The sequence below is a fragment of the Lagenorhynchus albirostris genome, chromosome 1 (assembly GCF_949774975.1).
Source record: "Lagenorhynchus albirostris chromosome 1, mLagAlb1.1, whole genome shotgun sequence".
In the NCBI taxonomy this organism is placed as follows: Eukaryota; Metazoa; Chordata; class Mammalia; order Artiodactyla; family Delphinidae; genus Lagenorhynchus; species Lagenorhynchus albirostris.
The window spans coordinates 80,646,793-80,669,120 of NC_083095.1; the positions used below are offsets into that span (position 1 = coordinate 80,646,793).

At 35.9% G+C, this 22,328-nt stretch overlaps 1 protein-coding gene across 2 annotated transcripts in view; it reads left to right on the plus strand.

Annotated features, from left to right (window-relative positions):
- Positions 1-22,328, plus strand: part of CDIN1 (CDAN1 interacting nuclease 1) — a 212,109-nt gene that overhangs the window by 50,167 nt on the left and 139,614 nt on the right. For both annotated transcript variants that reach the window (XM_060168625.1, XM_060168633.1), the window contains exons 2-5: positions 8,838-8,883; positions 9,775-9,839; positions 17,109-17,169; positions 20,549-20,621. In XM_060168625.1, coding sequence (XP_060024608.1) covers positions 8,838-8,883; positions 9,775-9,839; positions 17,109-17,169; positions 20,549-20,621 — 245 coding nt within the window. The remainder of the gene's footprint in view (positions 1-8,837; positions 8,884-9,774; positions 9,840-17,108; positions 17,170-20,548; positions 20,622-22,328) is intronic.

Consider the following 22,328-nt stretch of genomic DNA (forward strand, 5'->3'; position numbering starts at 1 on the left):
AATATTACTGTTTTATAATAATTCTATTTCTTTTTTATTTTAATCTTATATATAGTTACCTTTCTGAGATCTCTTATTAATGTTTAAAACTTTCGTTTATAGATTCTCTTTGTTTATTGATTCTCTTCTCATCTTCAAAGAAGGAGCATTTTGTTTGTTTCTTTCCTTTTTGATTCTCTTATTTCTTTTCCTATTTTGTTTTGTTTGCTGGGATCTTCAGTGTTCCAGAACCTCCTAGAATAAAATCGGTTTCTTTCTTTTTTTCCCCTTATATCCAATTAATGCAATACATTTCCCACAACTGTTGATACACACTACTGTCATTGCTCAATTTTATGTATTTTTGTTATTTTTATTGTGATTTCCTCTTTAATCTATTGGTTAGTTAGTAATGCATTAATTTTTGAAAATAAGGGTTTGAGGGGGGGACTAACTTTTTAATCATTAAATTAAAATTTAATTACCTTTTCAGCAGATATAGTCTAGCCAAGTCCTGAACAGAACCTTTGACAGCTTTATAGAGCTGGAGGACAAGGTTTAGAGACCAGGGTCCACCAAAGGTGGGAACTCTTGCAAATGTCCCAAGCTTTGAGGTGGGACCCTAAAGGGCTATACCCTAGGAATTAATGTGGACTGAAAGTAAAAGAGCTCTACATTACTATATTTCACCTTCAAGTTTACTTCACTGGCCTAAAAATTCAGTACCTGAAATTGCACTAAGGTGATCCTGGACTCCTAGTGCTCCCAGAATCAAATCAGAATCCTCTCCAAAGAAAGTAAATCATTTTCGTATTCAGATTATTTATAAAGCAGTTTTTCAAGTAGTATAGCACATAATGGGAGATACTCAGTCACATAAGGACACATGACAACATAAATGGGAACCAGTAGAAACTGTAGAAATAGACTTAAAGGGGCTCTGGTTATTGGAACTACTAAACAGAATTTTTATAATCACAGTTTATTCAAGATGTTAAAAAAGAAGATTGAAACTCTTCAGGGAACTTATTTGAAAAAAAGAATCAAATAGAAAATCTACAAGTGACAAATACAGTAATTGAAATTGGATGGATTTAACTCAATGGATGTATTTAATAGCAAGTTAGACATTACTGAAGAGAGAATTAGTGAACTGGGAGATAAATGAGAAGAAAATATCTAGAGTGTAACAGAGAATAACGAAGAAAAACAAAATGCTGTAAAATATGAAGAGAGAGTAAGAGATAGAGGATACAGTAAGGAGGGCTAACATACACTTATTTGGAGTCTTGGGTAGGAGAAACAGAGTGTTAAAGCAAGTTTAAAGAAATAATACTTGAGAATATTCAAAATGTCGAAATGTATCCAGTCATATATTTAAGAAGTCCAGCAAACTGTAAGCAGGAGCTTACTAAATACCAGAGTTAAAACTCCTAATAACCAAAGTTAAAAAAAAAAATCTTAAAACTGGGTAGAGAAATAAGGCACATTATCATTGAAAAGAGCTGAAATTTGAAATTTGACATCACCAACACATCTGCACTGCTGGAATTATTAAAAGAAAGTTATTCCGGATGGAAGAGTGGAAAAGGAAGGAAGGAAGGGCAATGAAATGTTCATATGTGGATATATCAGAATGAACAGAAACTGTATAAAACAACAGCAATGTCTTGTGAATTTTAAGATATATGTAGAATTAAAACAACGTCAGTAATATTCTATATGTCAGAAGGGAAGAAATATAGATAGTGTTGCAAAGTTTTTGTATTTTCCAGGCAGCAGTTAATCACCAAGGGGCCATGTGTTTATGTAAGATAATCATTAATAGTATAAGAGTATTCAACTTCCAAGTTGCCAGGGGAAAAATAATGAAGAATAAGTACTAAATCAATTTAAAAGAATACAAAAAATGAGAAGAAAGGAATGTACAGTGATTAAGAAAATTAGCATTCAGTAAGATGATAGACTTAAACCTAAATATATTAGAACATACATTAAATGTAATCAATTGTAATCAAATCAATGTGGTATCTGTGCAGAGATAAACATATAAATCAGTGGAGCAGATTAGAGAGTCCCAAAATAGACCCTTAGATATTTGGTTTCCTCAAAGGCAACAAGATAATTCAGTCGGTAAATGGTGTGTGACCAATTGGATATATGTACAAAAATAACAAAAACAAAACGTGACTCCTATCTCAATGCACAAAATTGACTCAAGGTAGATCATAGGCCCAAATGTAAAAGCTAACATTCTTAAGCTTCTAAAACAAAACATACAGAATTATCTTCGTGACTATGAGTGGCAAAGATATCTTAGGAAAGACACACAAAAAGTACCAATAATAAAATTAAAGAATTGCAATATTGGACTTCATTAAAATTAAAATTTTAGCACTTCAAAAGACAGCAGAAAGAAAATGGAAATACAAGCCATTAACTAGAAGGTGTGACAAGAACGTATAGCGGTGGGAACTCTCCTTTAGTGTTGGTGGGAGTTTAAAATTGTTACAAACACTTTGAAAAAGTGTTTGACAGTATCTACTAAAGCTAGAGATTTGCATGTCAGATGACCCAGAATTCCACTTCTGCATTTATACACATCAGAAATGTGTACACATATGCACCAGGAAACATGTGCAGGAATGTTCACAGCAGCATTATTCTCACTGCAAAAGACTGGAAACAGTTCAGATGTTCATCAATAGGATAGATAAATGTGGAGTATACTTATACAATAGAATATATTATACAACAATGAAAATGAATTAACCTCACATAAATTAACATGGGTGATTCTCACAGATATATTGAGTGAAAGAAGACAGAGGCAGAAGAGCACACACTGTGTGGTTCCATTAAAATAAAGTTTATGAACAGGCAAAGCTAACCTATGGGATTTAGGGGTACATATTTGGGTGGTAAAACTATAAAGGAAAGCAAAAAAGTGATAAAGATCAGATTCACCTGCGAGAGGGAAAGGGTGATGATCAGATAGAGTGCCTTTTGGGGTCCCAGCAGTGTTCTATTTGGTGACCTAAGTGGTTACATGGTTTTGTCTTAAGCATGATAAAAATAATTTTAAAATGTTAATGTGTTATGGCAGGAATAAATGTTGATATCTTATGTAATGAAGGCATGTTACAAAAAATGTTTAAAACACAATTTTTGAAATTTTACTTTTGTGTATAGACAGACAGAAAGACACACACACACATCAGACACAGAGTAAAAAACACAGGAACACAGATGGACACCTATGGATTTTACACAGAATATGTACTATATTATAACTAGGAAACTTCATTAAACATATAATAAAATTAACACTTATGGAGGGTGTTGTCCTCTGTAGAGAAGGTTGATTGGGTTTATACCTGTGTTGTTCAGGGAAGGATTTAAAGTTGCTTTGTATACAGTAAATAGCATTTGAGCGAAAGACACATTTACAGTCACATAGAGACACTTCAGACAATGGTGTGGTTGGTTATTAACAAAATACACCTTAGCTGCAGGAAGAATAATGGAAATTACCCAACAATTTTTTTTTTTTTTTTTTTTTTTTTTTTTTTTGTGGTACGCGGGCCTCTCACTGTTGTGGCCTCTCCCGTTGCGGAGCACAGGCTCCGGACGCGCAGGCTCAGCGGCCATGGCTCACGGGTCTAGCAGCTCCGCGGCGTGTGGGATCTTCCCGGACCGGGGCACGAACCTGCGTCCCCTGCATCGGCAGGCGGACTCTTAACCACTGCGCCACCAGGGAAGCCCCCCAACAATTTTTTAATCCTTGACTTTTTACTATAGGAAAATTTTTTTATATAGTTAATTAAAGGAAAACTGCGTTTTGAGTTTTTTAAAAGCAAATATCGTCTAAGGCCATAGAATTTGATCAAAACTCTTGACTTCCTGTGACTTCAATTTTCCATCAAAAAAGCAAGAATGCCCACCTTTCAGGGTTGTTTGGAGTATAATGTAACATATATATGCTTAACCTTAAGCAACGGGTATTAGCACACATTAGAAGGGCAGATTAGCATGGGGATTAAGGGCTTGGGTTCTGGAACTGGACCTGGATTTCGATTTCCAGTTCTACCGCTTACCTAGTTCTTTAATTGTGTACTTTCCTTAACTTCCCTTTCTCCATTTCCCCATCTTTAAAATAAGGACAATAATAGTACCTACCTCAGAGGATTGCTATGACGGTAAAATAAAGGGCACTGTATAGTGTGTAGCACAAAGTAGGTGTTCATATAACTCTTAGCTCTTGCTGGAGATAGAGCTGTTTTGGATGTGACTTCAGTTTGTCAGCAAAATTAGTTAAGTGCCTGGGACGGTAACCACTTTTTTTGTATATGTAAAACATGAGTGTAACTTGTAAGAATTTTTTGTGATAGTTGATTACTTCTAAGCTTGATGGTGCCATCTGTATAGTCATGTGTGGGAATATTTGCTACTATTAGGCATATAATGTAGTCTATATCCTCACTATGAAGTTGGAAATTAGAAGAAATGGGTGTGGGGGGTATGATAGATACATTTTTCTCTATTTCTTCAATTCAGTTTATATATTTTTTTCTTTTTTCTCCCCAGTAATTTCCCAGAATATCAGTAATCTCTCATGACTCTTTCCACTTCACATTGTTATTTTCCTAAAAAAAAAAAAAAAAAAATTAGTAGTACTGCTATACCAAGCCTTGGTGTCTTATTGAATTCCATTTTGATTTTAGAGGGGAAAAAAAGGCTCTATGTTTCAAATTTGTATGTATGGGTGTGGGAGGGAGTGAGAGAGGGAAGTGAATTGCTTTTATGGAAAACCTTCTTAGACTAGTGCCCTGAATCACTGGCCACATATGGCCAATGTTTTATTGTATTCTTTCATGGGTTTAGAGAAGTTGTACCTTGTGAGGTCTGCAAGCCTAATGCTTTGTAAGAGTATCTTGCTTTATCTTCTTAGGTTGGTTTACTGCTTCCCGAATTCTAGAAGTAATATTCATTTTGTTCAGAGGATTTCAAGCCCATTAGAGTGTAGACATTGACACATCATAGATTCTATAGCAAAAGGAGCTTGAAAGTTGAATAAAAACATTTATTTCTTTATGGTCTTTTTCAGAAGTTGGGCACTTGAAAGAGGAAGAACTTAAAGTATAAAGTGTAGTATCTTCTTCCTGAAGGTTCTACTTGCTTTAAGTCTCCACCTGGGAACATCAAGACTTCCCCCTTGTAAGAATGTTGCGTTGCAGCTAAGTCTGTGCTAAGTTCTGCTCTTAGTCTTTGCTGCACCCATTCAACTCCCTGATGTTCATTCTCTCTAATATCCTTCAGGTTATTGAGTATCTTAGCTGGATGGGTGTGGACACACGTTGAGTTAAATACTATATGGGGCACTGGTTTGTTGCCTGTTTATGTACCTGGCATTTGAAGTTTTGAATGCAATATAAAATGAGGGTAATCAGTACCCCATCAATGTTTAAAATCTGTATGGAAAAGTCATTCACACATAGCAATTTATGATCTCTAGGCACATCAGTTTAGTGACACAGTGACAGACAGAGGAACAATTTTAGGGAAGCCAAATACAGTAGCTGCCAGCTAGGAAGAGAATTAGAAAGTATAAAAATGGACAGCCCCTTCCAAGTATTGCATCCTGTACAGGTGCCGTCGTGATAGGGCACCCTGTCTCTCAGCCCTCCCTCGATTGTGTCTCCTACTTCCTGGGCACATAGGAAATAGAAACCTTTCCCTCCTCCCTCCCTCCCTCCCCCCTTCCCTCACTCCCTTCCCCACTTCCTTTCCCCCCTCTCTTCCTTCCTTTAAAAAAAAAGGACATGTGTTATTACTCAAAAGAAGTATGGAAGGTAGTCACTTCAATTCATGGTCTTGAGCAGCTCAACAGTGTCCTCAAGGACCCAAGCTCCTTCCATCTCCTGTCACAGGTCCTCAGTGTGTTGGCTTTGTCCTCATGCTTGTTTCCTTGTTTCCCCATTGCTGCAACATGACTACTGCTGCTCCGTAAAGCCATTTGTCACACGACTCAGACAAGGTTTTACATAGCTAGTGTAGGAGTCTACTCACATGCTCTTCTTTTCTCAGATACCTGCAGGGTGAGGAGCTTAATATGGGAGGGTAGCATGGGAAAAAAAACACAAAACGATCTTTGAAGAGACTTTGGGCATTTGTGCAAAGTAAGTGACTGTATTTTTGAATATATAAATGGAAAACACATGTATGCTAAGTGACAAGTATATGCTCCAAAGTCTTGAAATATGTGAGGATTCAGGGTATGATTTACTTCACTAAATCCCTAAAAAATATGTGAGCGCTTGACAGTGTTCTAATTTTTGCTTTTACGCACGTATATGTTGAAAGTTTCCTCTAAATCAGTTCCTGTCCACTTTAATGTTTTTATTTTGGAGGCATATTTTCCCATACCCATGACCTCAGGACATTGTGGACGCTCAGTGAAACCTGCTGATGGACTGACTGTGATGTTTAAGATAAGCCTTTTAGTTACGCAGAATCTTCTCCTCTCTTCCTCTCTAGCCAGGAACCATATTCTTTGTGAACCTAAGGAATGTTGAATTTAAACCGTAACTTCTGTGGCTCTTGCCAATCAAATCAAACAGTAGGGGAAACTGCAGTGGGGGGCAGGCAGAGGTGGTGAGTTCTTTGAAGCTAGACCCTCGAGGTCATGGTTTCTCCACTCACCAGTCTTTTGCCTTGGGATCCCTTCTCAGAATCCACACACTGGAAGAGAGTAACAAATAATACACACTGGGGTCAGTGTCTTAGTTGCACTAAAACTACTCTCTGGTTCTTTATGTTGTGAGGCTTGTTCACAACGCTCTTCTGTAAGCTTAGCACACACAGGAAGAGAGCATTGACTGACAAACTACCTAGCAAAGATCAGTTAGTTCCCTACAGCTTTGTCTGGTCAGCCAAACCCAAAGCCTTTTGGACCCAAGTCTGTCTTTCTATTTTACTATGGTAAGTCATTTTCTCTTTTTAGCTCTAGCCAGGTTTTGCCCCCAGTGTAAGCTGGAATTTTCTCTCTAACCCACTTGGCCGCTGAGAAAACGTGTTGCTCCATAGGCTATGTCCATGGTTTTAGCTGAATTGAATCTAAGCTGTTTAAGACAGTTTCCTGATGGAAGGCGTTATCTTGTCCTCAGTTTTTACAGTGCTCTCAACTCTTGACCAACTTCTCACTTTGAACTGTTTATTCTTGGGCTTATTCCTTCTGCTGTCTGTTAGTCTTCCTATTCTGAGCATCTACCATTTTACTCTTGTTTTATTCAGTTTAGTTTCCTCCTCATTAGTCATTGGTCCCTGACTTGCCCATTACATGCACATTTATTTCCATCATATTGTTTGAGACCAAGAGACTGACATTTTGCCTTCCATTAATTGGTTAACATAAATATATTTTGCTGTGCAATGAGGAGGGCTGTATTTATTGTACATAAATATATAACATAGTGACTTATTCAGTAGTTTATAAAGATTTGGGTTTAACTTTGCCATTTTTTTTTCAGGAGTTGGTTGTCAGCAACCCTACTAGAGTATGTGATTTGCATGTGAAACTCAGGCAAGCCAGGCATAATAGGAAGATTTTATACATAGAACTGGCTTTTTCAAAGGTGGCTTCCATTTTTAGAGACATTGAAAAAGCTATAATGGATTTATAATTTTATTCGATCATTTCTCAGTACTTTTGAGTTATTAAAACAGTCCTTTAGTAATTATTGGTTTTCCTTGATAAACATGTATGGTGTTTTTTTAAACATATTCTTTTGTAATCTAATAAGAGTGGAAAGGGGTTAGAAGCCAAATCTGTAATGATATGCAAGAGATGACAGTACTGACAGTGAGTAAAGAAATATGGTGTCATTGCTTTTATTTCATACTCTCCAAATTACCTGTGATGAGCTTAAGCAGTCTCATTCATGAATAGAACAATCTTAATTATTCACAGTGCTTTGGTGTACTATAAAAGCAGAATTATTAACACTGTAATTTGCTCGGATAGCATTTGGTAGGAAAATATATCAGAAATAATTAATTGTTTTCAAGATATGATAAGGCAGCTGTATCTACAGGGGGCAATCAAAAAGAATAGTAGTGGGCTATTGATTGCTTTTTAGAGAAAAAAAATTCGTTCCATTTCTAAATGTTAACAATTGTAAGAGGAAAATTCCCACTTGGGATGAATGTTTTCCAGGTTGCTTCATTGCCAGGTGTTTGACATTGCATGGAGTCTTAGATGAATAAGGCTTACGGCAGTCTTAGGGAATGCTGTCCTCAAGGGCCTCAGCTTTCTGCTATGAAAGCTTCTATTTTCAAAGTAGGCCAGTATCGGTGGGAATGTTCCAGTGGTCTCTGTGCTACTTCTGGTGAAGAGCAAAGTTTCCCCCCTTGAATCTGAGAGACCTACAGAAGAGGATACCTACCTGCTAACAAAATAAATTTCAGAATGTTGCCAGTGAATGAACTGCATTTTCTACTGTTTATGGGATTTGACTATCATTTATCAATGGGAATAAACCTTGCCTCTTTTTGGTCCCTTTTAACATACCTGCATGGTACAGATATGATTTATAATCATTCTAAAGTTTAAGAAAATCCAAATCATATGATAGTTTGCTTTGAGACCATCCATATTTTCCCCTTTCCCTTTTTCTGTCTCCTTGACCTAGCAGCAGGAAGCCTTTGTTTGAGGTGTTCATCTGGAACAACTTTTCCACACTTGTTTTCATGTTCTGTTAGATTACAGGGCAGCAGGCCTACCTTTGAAGCTCCTTTCTCTTTTGTTTCTTTGGCGTGCACTCCAGTAATTAACTTTGTCCTCCTTTTATTTGTTCCAGTCAATCGCAGGCCACTCTGCTGAGCATCTTCTCCCAGGAGTACCAGGTTAGAAGTTTTCTCCTTTGTGAGGGTTGACAGGTGCCTAATTGAATGATGAATGTCCCTTTATTTCTTTGTAATTGAACTGCCAGCTCTCTGATTGGGTTGGAGGATATTCTCCTTTCCACATCGAGCACCGCCTGCGTCTCAGTGGAGGCTTGCCAAGCCTACCCATCCATCTGTCTAATAACATCTAGCCTTTGCTTATTTGGTGGACCTGTAATAAATTATGCTAAACCATTATTATTCTGACAATAATAATTTCCCTGTGTTGCGTGGTTCCATGTGCTAAATGTTTGCTGACTTGCACTGTCAGTGCCGCTTTCCATTGCTGACAGAGATGATGATAAATGACCATTGCAGGAGTGGCAGAAGGCAAGAGAGGCAGAAAATGGAGTCATTTATCATGAGATGACAGGTGTCAGTCAAGTGGCAAGTCTCTATGGAATTACTTTTTGTAGTTTTCAAATAAGTTGTTTTTAAGCAATGTTCTTCCTGGTTAAAAATGGCAATTGGATTGTAAAACTAGAGTGCGGAGGACTTAGATGGAATTGAATTGAGGGAAAATTAATACAAAGGTTGAAACAAGGAACAAGTTTTTCTTTGCCCTCTACAACCCTAAGCAAACTTAATTTAGATTCAATTACTATGACCCTGTTGGCTTTTACATATATACTGTACCTTGTGGTACAGTCTGGAGACATCCCAGCCACGCAATAGAGATTAAAATGCATAGGTTCATAGAGTAGAAGGGAAAAAAGATCTACCGCCACCCAAATCCCCAAACTATTATTCGGTTTGCCCTTTATGTTAGACATTGGAATCAAGAAATGTGTCATTTTTGTTCTTGAACCTGATCTGTGACACAACATAAAAATCTTTTTTATTTTGTTTCAGAAACATATTAAGAGAACACATGCCAAACATCATACTTCGGAAGCGATTGAAAGTTATTACCAGAGGTATGACCTGCCTGCCCCACTAGAGGGTATCATAATACCTATTAATTGTAATAATAATTATGAATAAATTAGATTAATAAATTGATTTTCTATATAACATTCCAAGGCATCTTGTTTTAAGTCTCTTATTTAAGACTTCAAGTATATTTTTTTTAATTTCTCAAATACTCTGTTATATGGATTCAAAGAATATGGTGAGACCATCTTAATTTACATGTGTGTGAAATCTTTACTATGTAAGAAATTGTTTCAGTATTAGAAAATCTCAGTTGGATGCTTGAAACTGTAAGCACATATCTTGGATAGATGCGTATGTTCATGCATACGTATATCTACACGTATATGTGAAAGTTCTCAAACCAATTTTATTTCTTATTTAAATCAGCAAGTTGAAAAGTATATTAGAAAATAAGATTAAATTTTGGTACAGTTGTATTTTGCATCGTCAGTATTGGGTTAGCCATTTTAGAAAGGCAAAAAAAGATATAAATCAAGTAAGGACATAAGGAGGCACATAATAATGTACAACTGTCTGATTTTAAGAGGGGTTTATATTTTAAAAGGAAAGTCTTGAGCATTGAATCAATAACATGATGTTCAGGAGGTATTTTAATTTCAGCCTAATTTATTATAGCTCCCAACCTCTTGTTCTGAAACAAAAAGAATCTTTAAAATAGCTCCTTTTTTAAAAAATTAAAAATTTTTTGGATTTGTAATATGAGTGAATAACTTATAATGGTAAATGGTTATGGTTTGCATTAGAAATTATTGGTTGCTTTCTTAAATATTTTAAGGGCATACTGGAAAGGAAAACAGTTTGAAATATGCTCTTAAATTATTACACTTAAGATTGACAGAGCAATCTTTCTGTGGTGAGAGTGACACCACTGATTTTAGATGAATGATTTTTATGCATGAAAATTCTATGAATTAAATGAATATGCAGATAAAATATTGGTATTATGTTTCTGTAAAGTCTTTTTCTTAAGAATTGAGTGTTTATTGAAGTTAGATTTTTAAAAAAGTATTCACTATGCCATAGTGGTAAAAGATATATTCTGTTTTGAGTAGAAGTGTCTGTTAAAGAAATATACATGCATACACAAACACACACACACACACACTTTTTTTTTTTTTTTTTTTTTTTTGTGGTATGCAGGCCTCTCACTGCTGTGGCCCCTCCCATTGCTGAGCACAGGCTCCGGATGTGCAGGCTCAGTGGCCATGGCTCACGGGCCCAGCCGCTCTGCGGCATGTGGGATCTTCCTGGACCGGGCCACGAACCCATGTCCCCTGCATCAGCAGGCGGACTCTAAGCCACTGCGCCACCAGGGAAGCCCCAACACACACACACTTTTATACCTAGGAGAGTTACTCCTTAAGAAGCCTTTGTAAAGTTTGAAGTGATTTATTCAAAAGTCATAATCTCCTCAGTGAAATTAACATTTAAATTAAAGTCATCATCTAAATCATACATATAAAATTGAGAAAGGCCCATGAAGTGCTGTGAAGCCAACAACTGCTTTGGCAACCAGACTCTCCACTGAAAGACTGAAAAGTGGCTCACGTGTCAAAAAATACATTCTTATTTATAAAATTTATAGTCTTAGGCTTTCATATAAAAGTATGGTTCTATTTCAGATTTTAAGGCCCAGTTAACATCAACAAGGGAAAAGGAAGCATTTCCTAGAAATTTGGAGATTTGCTAACAGGCCATGGGCTGCCCTCTAATAATCTTTTTTTTCATCGTAAAAAAGCCGTTTTAATTAGATGATTTCTAAGATCTCTAAATGCTGCTTTTAAAAAATTTACTTTCATTAAAAACTAAATTTGAGGGGCTTCCCTGGTGGCGCAGTGGTTGAGAATCCACCTGCCAATGCAGTGGACACGGGTTCGAGCCCTGGTCTGGGAAGATCCCACATGCCACAGAGCAACTAAGCCCGTGAGCCACAACTACTGAACCTGGACTCTAGAGCCCGCGAGCCACAACTACTGAGCCCACGTGCCACAACCACTGAAGCCCACATGCCTAGAGGCCGTGCTCCGCAACAGGAGAAGCCACCGCAATGAGAAGCCCACACACCACAACAAAGAGTAGTCCCCGCTCACCGCAACTAGAGAAAGTCCGCACGCAGCAGTGAAGACCCAACGCAGCCAAAAAATAAAATAAATAAATAAATAAATTTATTTTTTTTAAAAAAAGTATGTTTGATTTCTGAGGTATGAACATACTTTATTGGATTACCTGGTTAGTTTAGGCCAAAAACAAAGATCTTTAAGTATGGTTGCTCAAACAGTTGATTGGGTAATAATGAAAATATAGAAACGTATTTGTATTTCTTTAAGTTTAGTTAAATGTGAGAACCTCAATTACTTTGAGGAGTCACGACATTTGAAACACAATCTTGAAGTTAGGCTGTAATGGACCGTCTAATAGGAAAGCAGTCCGACTGGTTTCTTACTTTACCACCCCGCTTCCTGACTTTTCTGCCCTGCACTTTGTGCTTGTAGACGGGCTGTGTTGTTACCTTTCAGATGATTTGACCTCACAGGTCTCTTGTTCTAAATGTGCAGGTTGAATGTCCCTGTATTCTCTGTGGTAAATTGGCCTTGAAAGGCTTTTGTTTCCCAGCTGATTAGAATAAAGGCAAAATTATATCAAACCACACTTAAGCAGTTTGACAATCTCAACAATTTCTTCCTTTCTTTTTCTTTTATAAAAGTAATACATGCCTATTGTGAAAATTAAGTACATTTTTAATGGTATAAAAAAGAAATGAATGGATTGCCCATAATTGTGGCACCCATAGATAACCACTGGTGTTTTTCATTCCAGTCTTTTGTCAATCCATTTTTACATAGATGAGGTCATCCTGTATATGCAGCTGTGAATTCTGAATTTGATACTTGGAAAAATACATATTATTTTGAAGAGAGCCTTTTGTAAACATTTTTATTTTATTACTTCATATGAAGGTATCAGAATTTACTGAATTATTCCTCTGTTGAACATATATGTTTCCAATATTCTGATATAAATAATACTGTGATACATATTTTGGTGCATAAGTCTTTGCATTTGAATTAGTTTCTTAATATTTCTGTAGATGGAATTACTGGTGTAAACAATAAGCATTTAATGATCTTATTATATGTTGTCAAATTACCATCTAGAAAGATAGTAATGGTTACATTTCTACTAGCAATATCAGAGAATTCCTGTGTCTCTGTATTCTTGCTAGCATTGAGATGTTCTCAATTCAGAATTTGAAGTCTGTATTAAAGACCATACAATCCACAGAGTGATTCCATCATGGTTAACTGAAACTTCAAAGTATCCAAACAACAGTAGAAAATGTTTTCCTAAGCTTTTGAATTACTGAGGAAATTCCCTCAGTTCTTCATGTTGTGTGCGTATAGACACAGCTTGTTCATGTTGAAAAGAACTCTCTTTTCTTTCCCACTGTACTAATGGCATTTTAGTTCTAAACAGGAAACATACTTGGTAAAATTTATTTAGATTTCTCTAGATCAGTGCACATGGGCATATATGTGCACACGCACACATACACAAACACACGCAAGTTGGTCAACTTTACAAATTTCCTCATCAATAGCAAAGTTTAGAAATACTGTCTCTCATCTCCTCCCGTCTCTCAACACACACTGTTTGAGGGGCCAGCTTTATTAGCTTTGCAGAATCAGACCAGTTGGATTTTATTCAGATGTTCACATGGAAAAAAGTTTAGTTCAAATATGTTACTGATACCACATGATACAGATAGTTTCTAAAAATTCGAACCACTTTTTTGTTTAATTAGCACCATTTACTTTGCATTCACTGTGTCCCATCTACTATGCTAGGAACCAAGTATAAGAACCACAATACCTGTCCTCAGCTGCTCTGTTTAGTGGGAAAATAGTTGCATGCATGGAGATGGATTCCAGAGATTTTCGATATAGAATCAACAAAGGTGGTATTCAGGTGTAAGCTTAGTGAAGAATTTTGGTAGATTTTTGAAGTTTTACCATTATAGTTATAAAAATATTAAGATTAAATAAGTTTGCCTTATATTTAAAATCAATATATATTATTTTTAATCTTAGATGCTAATAGATCTTTCACACTCAAAAAACGTCATAAAATGGACCTTCTGGGAAGATCTTTTAAGGATGGTTTCACCCACGAGATATACATTTATTAGTCCTCCTGTGGCAAAGCTGGAGGATGACATACAGTCTATGCAAAGTAATTTCAATTTGCAGATAGGCATCAGGAAGGTAGCCCAGGTCACCTTAATGTAGTGTTCAGGATTACATTTTTATATCCCAGTTACAATTCAGATCTTTGCTAAGGACCTGCTGGATGAAGGTCCAACATTGATTTGTGTAGCCCTACCCCAAGGAGAGAGAAACAACCCATTATAACTGTGTGAATAGTCTATGCTGTAAGTTTGCACAAGATGTTTTGAGGATGGAGAGAAGGGTAGCATTAGGAATTTCTGATTATGACCTTACTGAATGTCTTCTGTAATTATCATGCTCCTTTGATTGCATATCTAAAAATTTGAGTAAACCTGATCTGTCACTTGATATGGGGGACAGTTAAAGTTCCCAGAAAGGACAAATGCAACTTCAGATTAATTTTAACTTAATTTCTTTTCCTTAGCACTTCTGAAGTGTTATAAGGTATAGGTGGGAAACAAATTGGGGAATAAATACAGTTAGAAGCAGATCTACCCTTTTCAGCATATGAGGACACCTCAGTAAGCTTTGGGAGATCAGCGGTCCATTTCAGAGATTTACTGCTTACCAGCTAGGGGAGCCCAGATGGGTTTCATCAGTACTCTGGAGTTTGGTTTCTTTATATGGCCAACTGGGAAGAGTAATCAAGCTCATAATTAGGAATTTCCACTGTATTAAGTATGAACATGCTTCAACTATTATATAGACTATACAGATATAGGGGGCTAATGTTCTCGTTTGACCAACTCCTGTTGCTTTAAACTTAATAGAAGTGTTCTATCGGTCATTACCAGGATTGTGACTGATACAGCATTTATATGAAACCATATAATTTGGACTCAAAATGATAGTTTCCGGGCACAGGCAGTGATCTGGGGTCTAGCTGTTCTCTTTCATTCTTTCCAAATTAACCCCTGAGAAGAGGTTCTGCTCTGGTCTCACAAGAGCCTTTCCCAGTCCTCAGATAGCCCAGGCACATTCCTGACATTTGCACTTATTGTTCTCTTGCTGGGAATGTTCTTCCTCTCTTGGCTGGCTGCTTTCCTTCTTGTGGGTTTCTACTTCAGTGTCACTTCCTTCGAGAGGGGCTTCCTGACCAACCCATCTAATTTATATTATATTGTAGCATATGTCATTACTTTATATATTTATTTCTCTTTTTCTTCTCTGTCTCTTCACTGTTATATAATCTCTGAGATGGCAGAAACCAAAGAAGTTTTGTTCCCTTCTGCTTCTTCAGAACCTGGAATAAGGCCTGACAACTAGTTAGCTCTCAAAAATACTTGTGGGATAAATGAATGTTAAGTAGAGAGTTGTAAAGATATACTATTATCAATATAGGCTTAAATACCCTGACCCGGAATCAGAATGCTTAATGCATGTGCGCTCTGGTTAGTTGCTCTGACTTGACGAAACTGATTGTTCCTTGAGCAGACCTATCAGTGCAATGGAAGTTCTGTAAGTTGACATGAAGGTCTTAGCTGACCTATTTCCCAGGGATCTTTCTCTAAACCACACTTGTCTTGTTTGTTTTTATTTTGTTGTTCCCTTGCTCCTGAAATGAAAGTACTTATTTCCCAGTTAGATTCCTAAACAATTTATTCAAGAAAGGGCCAATAGATGAAAATGGATGTATTAGAATTACTTTGAAGTTATAATGATCCTGAGACTTTCCCCACCTTAAATAATTTGATTTTATTCCACTTCATTTATTGGAAATCATACATCTTTATAAGCATACCTGTGAAATTAATTCAGTTTTTGCTTCTGGCCGTTACAGGGAAGACCTCACCTGTTTACTTTGCTTTTTACTATCAAACAAATGTTGTTAGTTTATTCAATCAAACAGTATACTATAGAGAAAATGTTCATACTTAATTTTATTTTCTTGCCTAAAATGGCTTTTTAAAATTATTTAATTACTCATTTATTAGAGAAAAAATATGTATTCAGTATTACAATATAATCACCTATTATAAGCCAAGAACCGTGCTAGGCATAATAAATTGAATAAAATGAAATTCTTCTACCTTCATGAGGCTTTCAGCCTTACGGTCGGGATGGGTTTGAGGTGGACAAGTAACTCAGCAGATACAGTGTTCTGGGCTAAGTGATGGAGAGATGGACAAGGTGCTCCTGGATTGCACATGAGGGATACTTAATGTTCTCCCAGGTCATGGTGGATGAAAAAGGCAACATGCAATCTGAATCAGGAGTTATCCAGGTGAAGGGCTGGAGTGGGGAACAGTGACTAGAGATGAGGCTGGCTGAAGAGAGTAGGTAGGAACCAGATTATGAAGATCCTTACGAGAATGTTTAAGTGGTTATAATTTAATCTTGAGATTTAATGTGGGGCTTTTGAAGTGTTTTAAGGAGGAGAATGGTATGTTCAGGTCTTTGTTCTAAAACAAATCACTCTGGCTTCCATATCTGGGATGAATTTGGGGAGTTGTTTGTTTGTTTGTTTTGCAGGGTTAAGGGATGAGGAGAGCTGGAGGTTATGACAGAAATCCAGAGCAGATATGATGATGGCTTGTATTACCTATTAAAGGTGTGCTGACCCACTGATGAAAAGTCTGTTCCATTTTTTTCCTAATAAGGTGTCAACCAATCCTATGAACTAAAAGTAAATAAAAAAGTGATATGCTTGCATGGATGCGTTTTTCAGGAGTAAACTTATTTCCTTCCCATGAGTGGCTGTGGTATAGATAAAGCCAGGGTGATAGGGACAGTTCTTTTCAAAATCACCTCTGTGTTCACTTACATGTTAGGAGGTGAACACAAGGGAGACCTGTGTACTCAGACGTCCTTTCCCCAACTTCAGTTAGTTAGTTGCCAGTGGTTTTGAGGTAAGTTGTTTTTGTTATTCTTTTCCCTTCAGTGCTTTCCTATGACAGTAGCATACTTTAACCAGAGTTGAGCGTGGCATTTGCCCAGGAGAAACATGTACACACAGGGGATGCTGACAGGTCTATGCTGGCCTTTTCTTGTCACTGCATTACCACTTGGCTTTGTCTTGTCTAGGTATCTGAATGGAGTGGGGAAAAATGGAGCTGCCCCAGTACTCCTGGAGCTAGCCAATGAGGTAAAGTTATTGTTATTATTTTATTTAAACTTACATAAAACCTAAGGGGCCTATCTAGAGTAGCTTTGCTTAGAATTATAATTAACCTTAAAAAAAAGAAAAAGATTTTGAAATGCAAAGCAGATAAAACATTTTATCTTAGATGCAGTAGACATTTAAATTGCTCCCTGGTCCCTTTGTACTTTTAATAATTGGACCAAGAACTTCATATATTAATAAATCAGTTAACATAATTAGTCTACTTCTTTTAAAGCACATGTGTAAACAGCTTCTTGGTTTCTTATTTTGTGGGAAATTTCAACCAAACAGCTCAGGACATGCTCTTCTTTAGATGTGTTGTTTTAATTTAGTGTGAGACATACCTGTGTCAAGTACAGAGATGTATGCCAAGAAAATCTATGCTGTCATAAAAGTGAAGAGAGAAATTGTGTACCTAAAGATGTAACATTTACTTGATTCATTTGTTGTTGTTGGCAAACTTTTATTATAATAAAAGATACATGCCTTCTAGAAAAGCCTTTCTTTATATGAAGAAGCATACTCTTCTTATTAACACCAAGCATGAAGTGATTTGTTGAACTTATCTGTTAACTCTTATCTGCTTCTGTTTGGGGAAACAATAATAGTCTTACATTTAAAAAAGGAAACCCCAGAGACTTCCCATGAATGAAGAAGCTGTAAAAAGTTCATAATAGTTGCAGAGAGCATACAGAAAAAATAAAATATTTAATTCCTAAACTTTAAAATATTTATCCACTGTAATAAGAGCAATACAATATTTAGTCTGACTTGGAACTGCTTATGCAAACCTCATAGGGATGGAATGAAATGTACACTATTTTTGTGTTGCATTATAATGGAAAACATAGAAGCAAGGCAGAAAATGTATATTTGCATTAAAGATGACTAGGTGCTGTGAGCATTAAGTGTTGCAGTAGCAGCGAGTTCTCCATGTTATATTAGCAAGGAAGGATGGCTTCTCTCACAGCTTCTGTCTGCTGTGCACCACTACAGTCAGCCAATGAGTAATTACCTATAAGTTACTAGGAGGTTTTAATAGTCTAGGCAATGTCTGCACAATCTGATGGGATAGTTAACATATAGAATGAATTTCTCTCCTCCTAGCAAAACATCTATTGATATTTTATTCTTTTTTTTTTTAAATTTCTAGAGCAAGGTGGTTTCTAAGTGTCTCTAGACTTCATTATTAGTCGATTCTATTAGCAACTTGAAGTATCTGAGCTATAACTAATTCAGAATGTAGTGATTGTCCTTTATGAGAAAGAAGAGTGTTCTTTATGAAAAAAAAAAGCGTTCTTGATACAGCATCTAGAAAGAGTGTGATACAAATGTGGTAGCCATTTTTATAGATGATATTGGTGGTGTAAGTTTTATATAGTAGCAATTTATATTCATTTGAATTTTTAATGGACATTTCTGTTGAGCTTAGCTTATTTAGCTGACCTCAACTTCCATCCTCTGGTAATATGGAAAATTTTAACCCACTGACACATTTTCTCCTATATCAATAAACCTGTTATTTACCATGAGTATATAGTAGTGTTTAATCAAAGAAAAGAAATAGTTATTTAAAGATGTTTTCTCTCCTTTGGCTGCGGATTAGTACAGAGATAATAGCACCTTCTGAGAGATTGCTAATGCATTAGGGAAATTTGGGAACGACTGGTACCAGATTATGGCTTCTAAACAACCAAAATGCCATTTTTATATGATAGTTAATACCTAAATGACATATGCTTGCATCTGGTGACAAGTGATGTGATGGTAATGCTTTATGGTAATGCTTTATATGCTTCACTATATATTTAATCAGTGAAAACTGTAAAAATTGATGAGAAATATATAACATTGATATATTACAGTGTGTAGCAGCTCTCTTAAATAAGAACAAATTTGATTTGGAGGGTAGGGACTCTGTGTGGTCGTCATTGATTTATAAATATCTTAATACTAATTTTCCTATTTCAAGGCTAGAAATGAACATTTTAGGAAATCTTGCTTTGTTAGTAATAATAAGATCAGTCATTCTGTTCTCTCCACACAAATATTTTCAAGTGAGATTTGAAGCACTATGAATTTTACTTACATGCTAAATTCTGACATGAAGCATGATGGCCCTATTTCAGAGAAAGATGGACACATGATTAATATGAAAATTAGGGAGATGCAAGTACCTGAACTAATAAGGTAGTCCTTATTCAGGCTGGACTACCTTCAGTAATTTCACCATTTTTCATGTGTCAGCTCTGATGTGGGTTACTAGGAATAAGCAGCTTCGTGGAAAGCATTTCTTTCTACTTGGGGAATTTAAGGGCATCTGAGTACATACATATTTGAAAAAACTGTTCATACAAATGAAGCCAGCCTTTTTGTCTAGTTACTAAATCAAGATAAAATTTTGGTATGAGTACACGACTTGAAAACCTGTCAAGAAAAAATCATTGTGATAATATATGAGGAACATTTGCTGTCTTACACCTAAGATAAAAGACTTGTTTTAAGGGAGCATTATTACTCCAGAAAAACACACACCTATTTGTTGGTGAAATTAAATCAGTGGTTAATAAGGGAACTGAGAACCAAAAAGAAGACAGTAGGTTTCTAAAAGAGTAGATGCATTTTTTATTAAAATGACTGTTAGATTGAGTATTCCCTATTTTCTGTTTGAGCTTTTATAAAAAAAGTTACCTCCCTGGCTTCTGTACTAGCCTAAGTAACATTTCAGATAAACCTAAGGATGGTGATCTTACAGTGCAGGTATTATTATTATTGTTTTTATTATTAATATCTCCGTAATCTAGCTATTTTATTCTATTAAACAAGATATTTTATATGTAAGGACCTTACCAAAATTTCAGTCAAGTCTTTAAAGATAAAAAACCTAAAATCAGTAAAATCCATATTTTTAATGGCTAAGGACGTTTAATTTAGTTTCTGAAAACAGTCGCTAACAAAAGGGATATTTATTTGAAACTGCATTCAAAACAATGTAAATATAGACAGTTGGAAAGAAAAAAGGATAGTTAGAATAAAAAAATAATATTGGCCTATCCATGGAAAAAATTGAGAAGAGCCCATTTTACAGTTTTAGATGAATATGTACTATTTTTAAGTTGTTCCATTCTTTTTCTCCAATATTATATTCAACAATTTGCCCTATTTATTCTTTTCAGCAGCATAGATCATACTTGTTATAATTTTATTATGATAGAAGCCACCAAGAGTAGGAAAGATATTAATGAATGATGCTTGTTGTGGTTGATTAAAATTGACTGCCTCTTCAGTATTGACAAAATATTGGAATATCAACTGCTTGCACAACTTGACAGTTTTAATTTTCTATTTCTGTTTTGTGAAGGTGGACTACGCACCCTCATTAATGGCTCGGATTATACTGGAAAGGTTTCTACAGGAGCACGAGGAAGCTCCACGTGAGTTACCTTTTTTCTAATAGTACTCTTTTCCTCCCTTCCCCCAATTTAAAAATAATTTACGCAGCATTTCAAGTCACTTAATGAGAGCCAGATTCCAAAACGGCTATCATGAGCAGTTAATGACAATTAAACGCAATATAAAGGACCACCCGCAACTTAAATACTCTTCAGAATAATGCTTTCTTCTTTGTCTAAATTCTACATTCACCTCTCCATTCAGCAAAATAGACAATGTGTATCAAACTCAAAAATTGATTCATCTTTCATATATAGAACAAGATACATCATTTAAAAAACCACTGTCAGGGAACTGGCTCTAAAAGAAACATTCATCCTTTTTATTTTAATTCAGCAAGACTGGAGAAATACTACTTCCAAATGCAAAAGTGAATTTCACTGGTCTTCGTACAAGAAAATAAAAAATAAAAAAAGTAAAGAATAGAGCTACAGGAGGAGGTTCAAGCCTAAATTAATTTGCCACTGAAAAAATACATTTTGTTATTTTCTCTGTGTCAACTGCATGATTAAAACCGGCTGTTAAGTGAGCTCTGGGGATGTGCTCGTAAAAGATTTATGAGTAATATTCAATGTGATATTCAAAGTGAGTCATGAATATCAGGATAATTGCTCTCAGTGCTGGCTCTTTTACTAGGCAGGAGTTTGTCAACTGCCCCATAAATATTTGCCTAGTCTCATGTAAAAAAGACAATTTCATCTTCTGCATTTTTATTACCTAGTGTAACGTTTACCTTTGGAGCTTAGCTGTGGTAGAATAGGTAAAGAGCTTTGGAATATGCTTTATGCATATAATCTTCCCTGTTTGAAAGTAGAAGATAATACCTACTAAAATATCATTCAGTAGTACATGTTGGATTTTTATTTTTTTATTTTTTGTCAGGGACTTCTCCTTTGATTTTTCTTTGAATCTGCAGTTATCAGTGACTGGTGGCCCAGTTACCTTGTGAAGGTTTCATTTGAATGAATTAAGTACTTCCCCTAAAAATTCAATATCATTTCAATAGATGTAGCCTCTGAAGTAACCTGCAGTGATGCTTCATGAGGAAATCACATGATGTCAGAATGGTATGGTTTCGATTTAATCAAGAAAGAGATTAAAGTGGATGTGTGTTATTTTCAACTTCGCCGCAGCACCGCCATTTGTCAAAGTCAACCTTCTGATTGCTTTGGACCTACTGCTATCCAGGTCTTGTCAAAATAGTAGTCAGCATAGTCAGAAGCAGGTAGACCGGCCTATAAAGAACAGTAGCCCACACAGTAAAACAGAATTCATTGACTTGTGAATTATGAAGTTAATAGGTTGATCATAAATTTTGTAGCCGTTAATTTATCTTTATAACACTAGCACATCTTCAGTACATTCTTCTTTTTATTTTGTACCATTTTACATAGTAGAGTTAAATAGTACTGAATATAATTTTGATGTATACTGTATATCAGAATTCCTATAATTCCAATGCTAGGATTAAATGTTTTGCATGAATACACTGGAGAAGGACATGAGCATTTTTAGAAACATATCAAGGAAAGGGTATTTCAAGAATGTGGCTTCTTGGAAAGGAGGCAAATGTAAATATTGTATGCTTGAATTACACTATGATTATGTATAATCAAATAACTGTATTTTGAGGCTTTTTCTTTTAAAATTGGTTGGGTTAATGGCTGTTTTACTGTGAGTTGTTACAG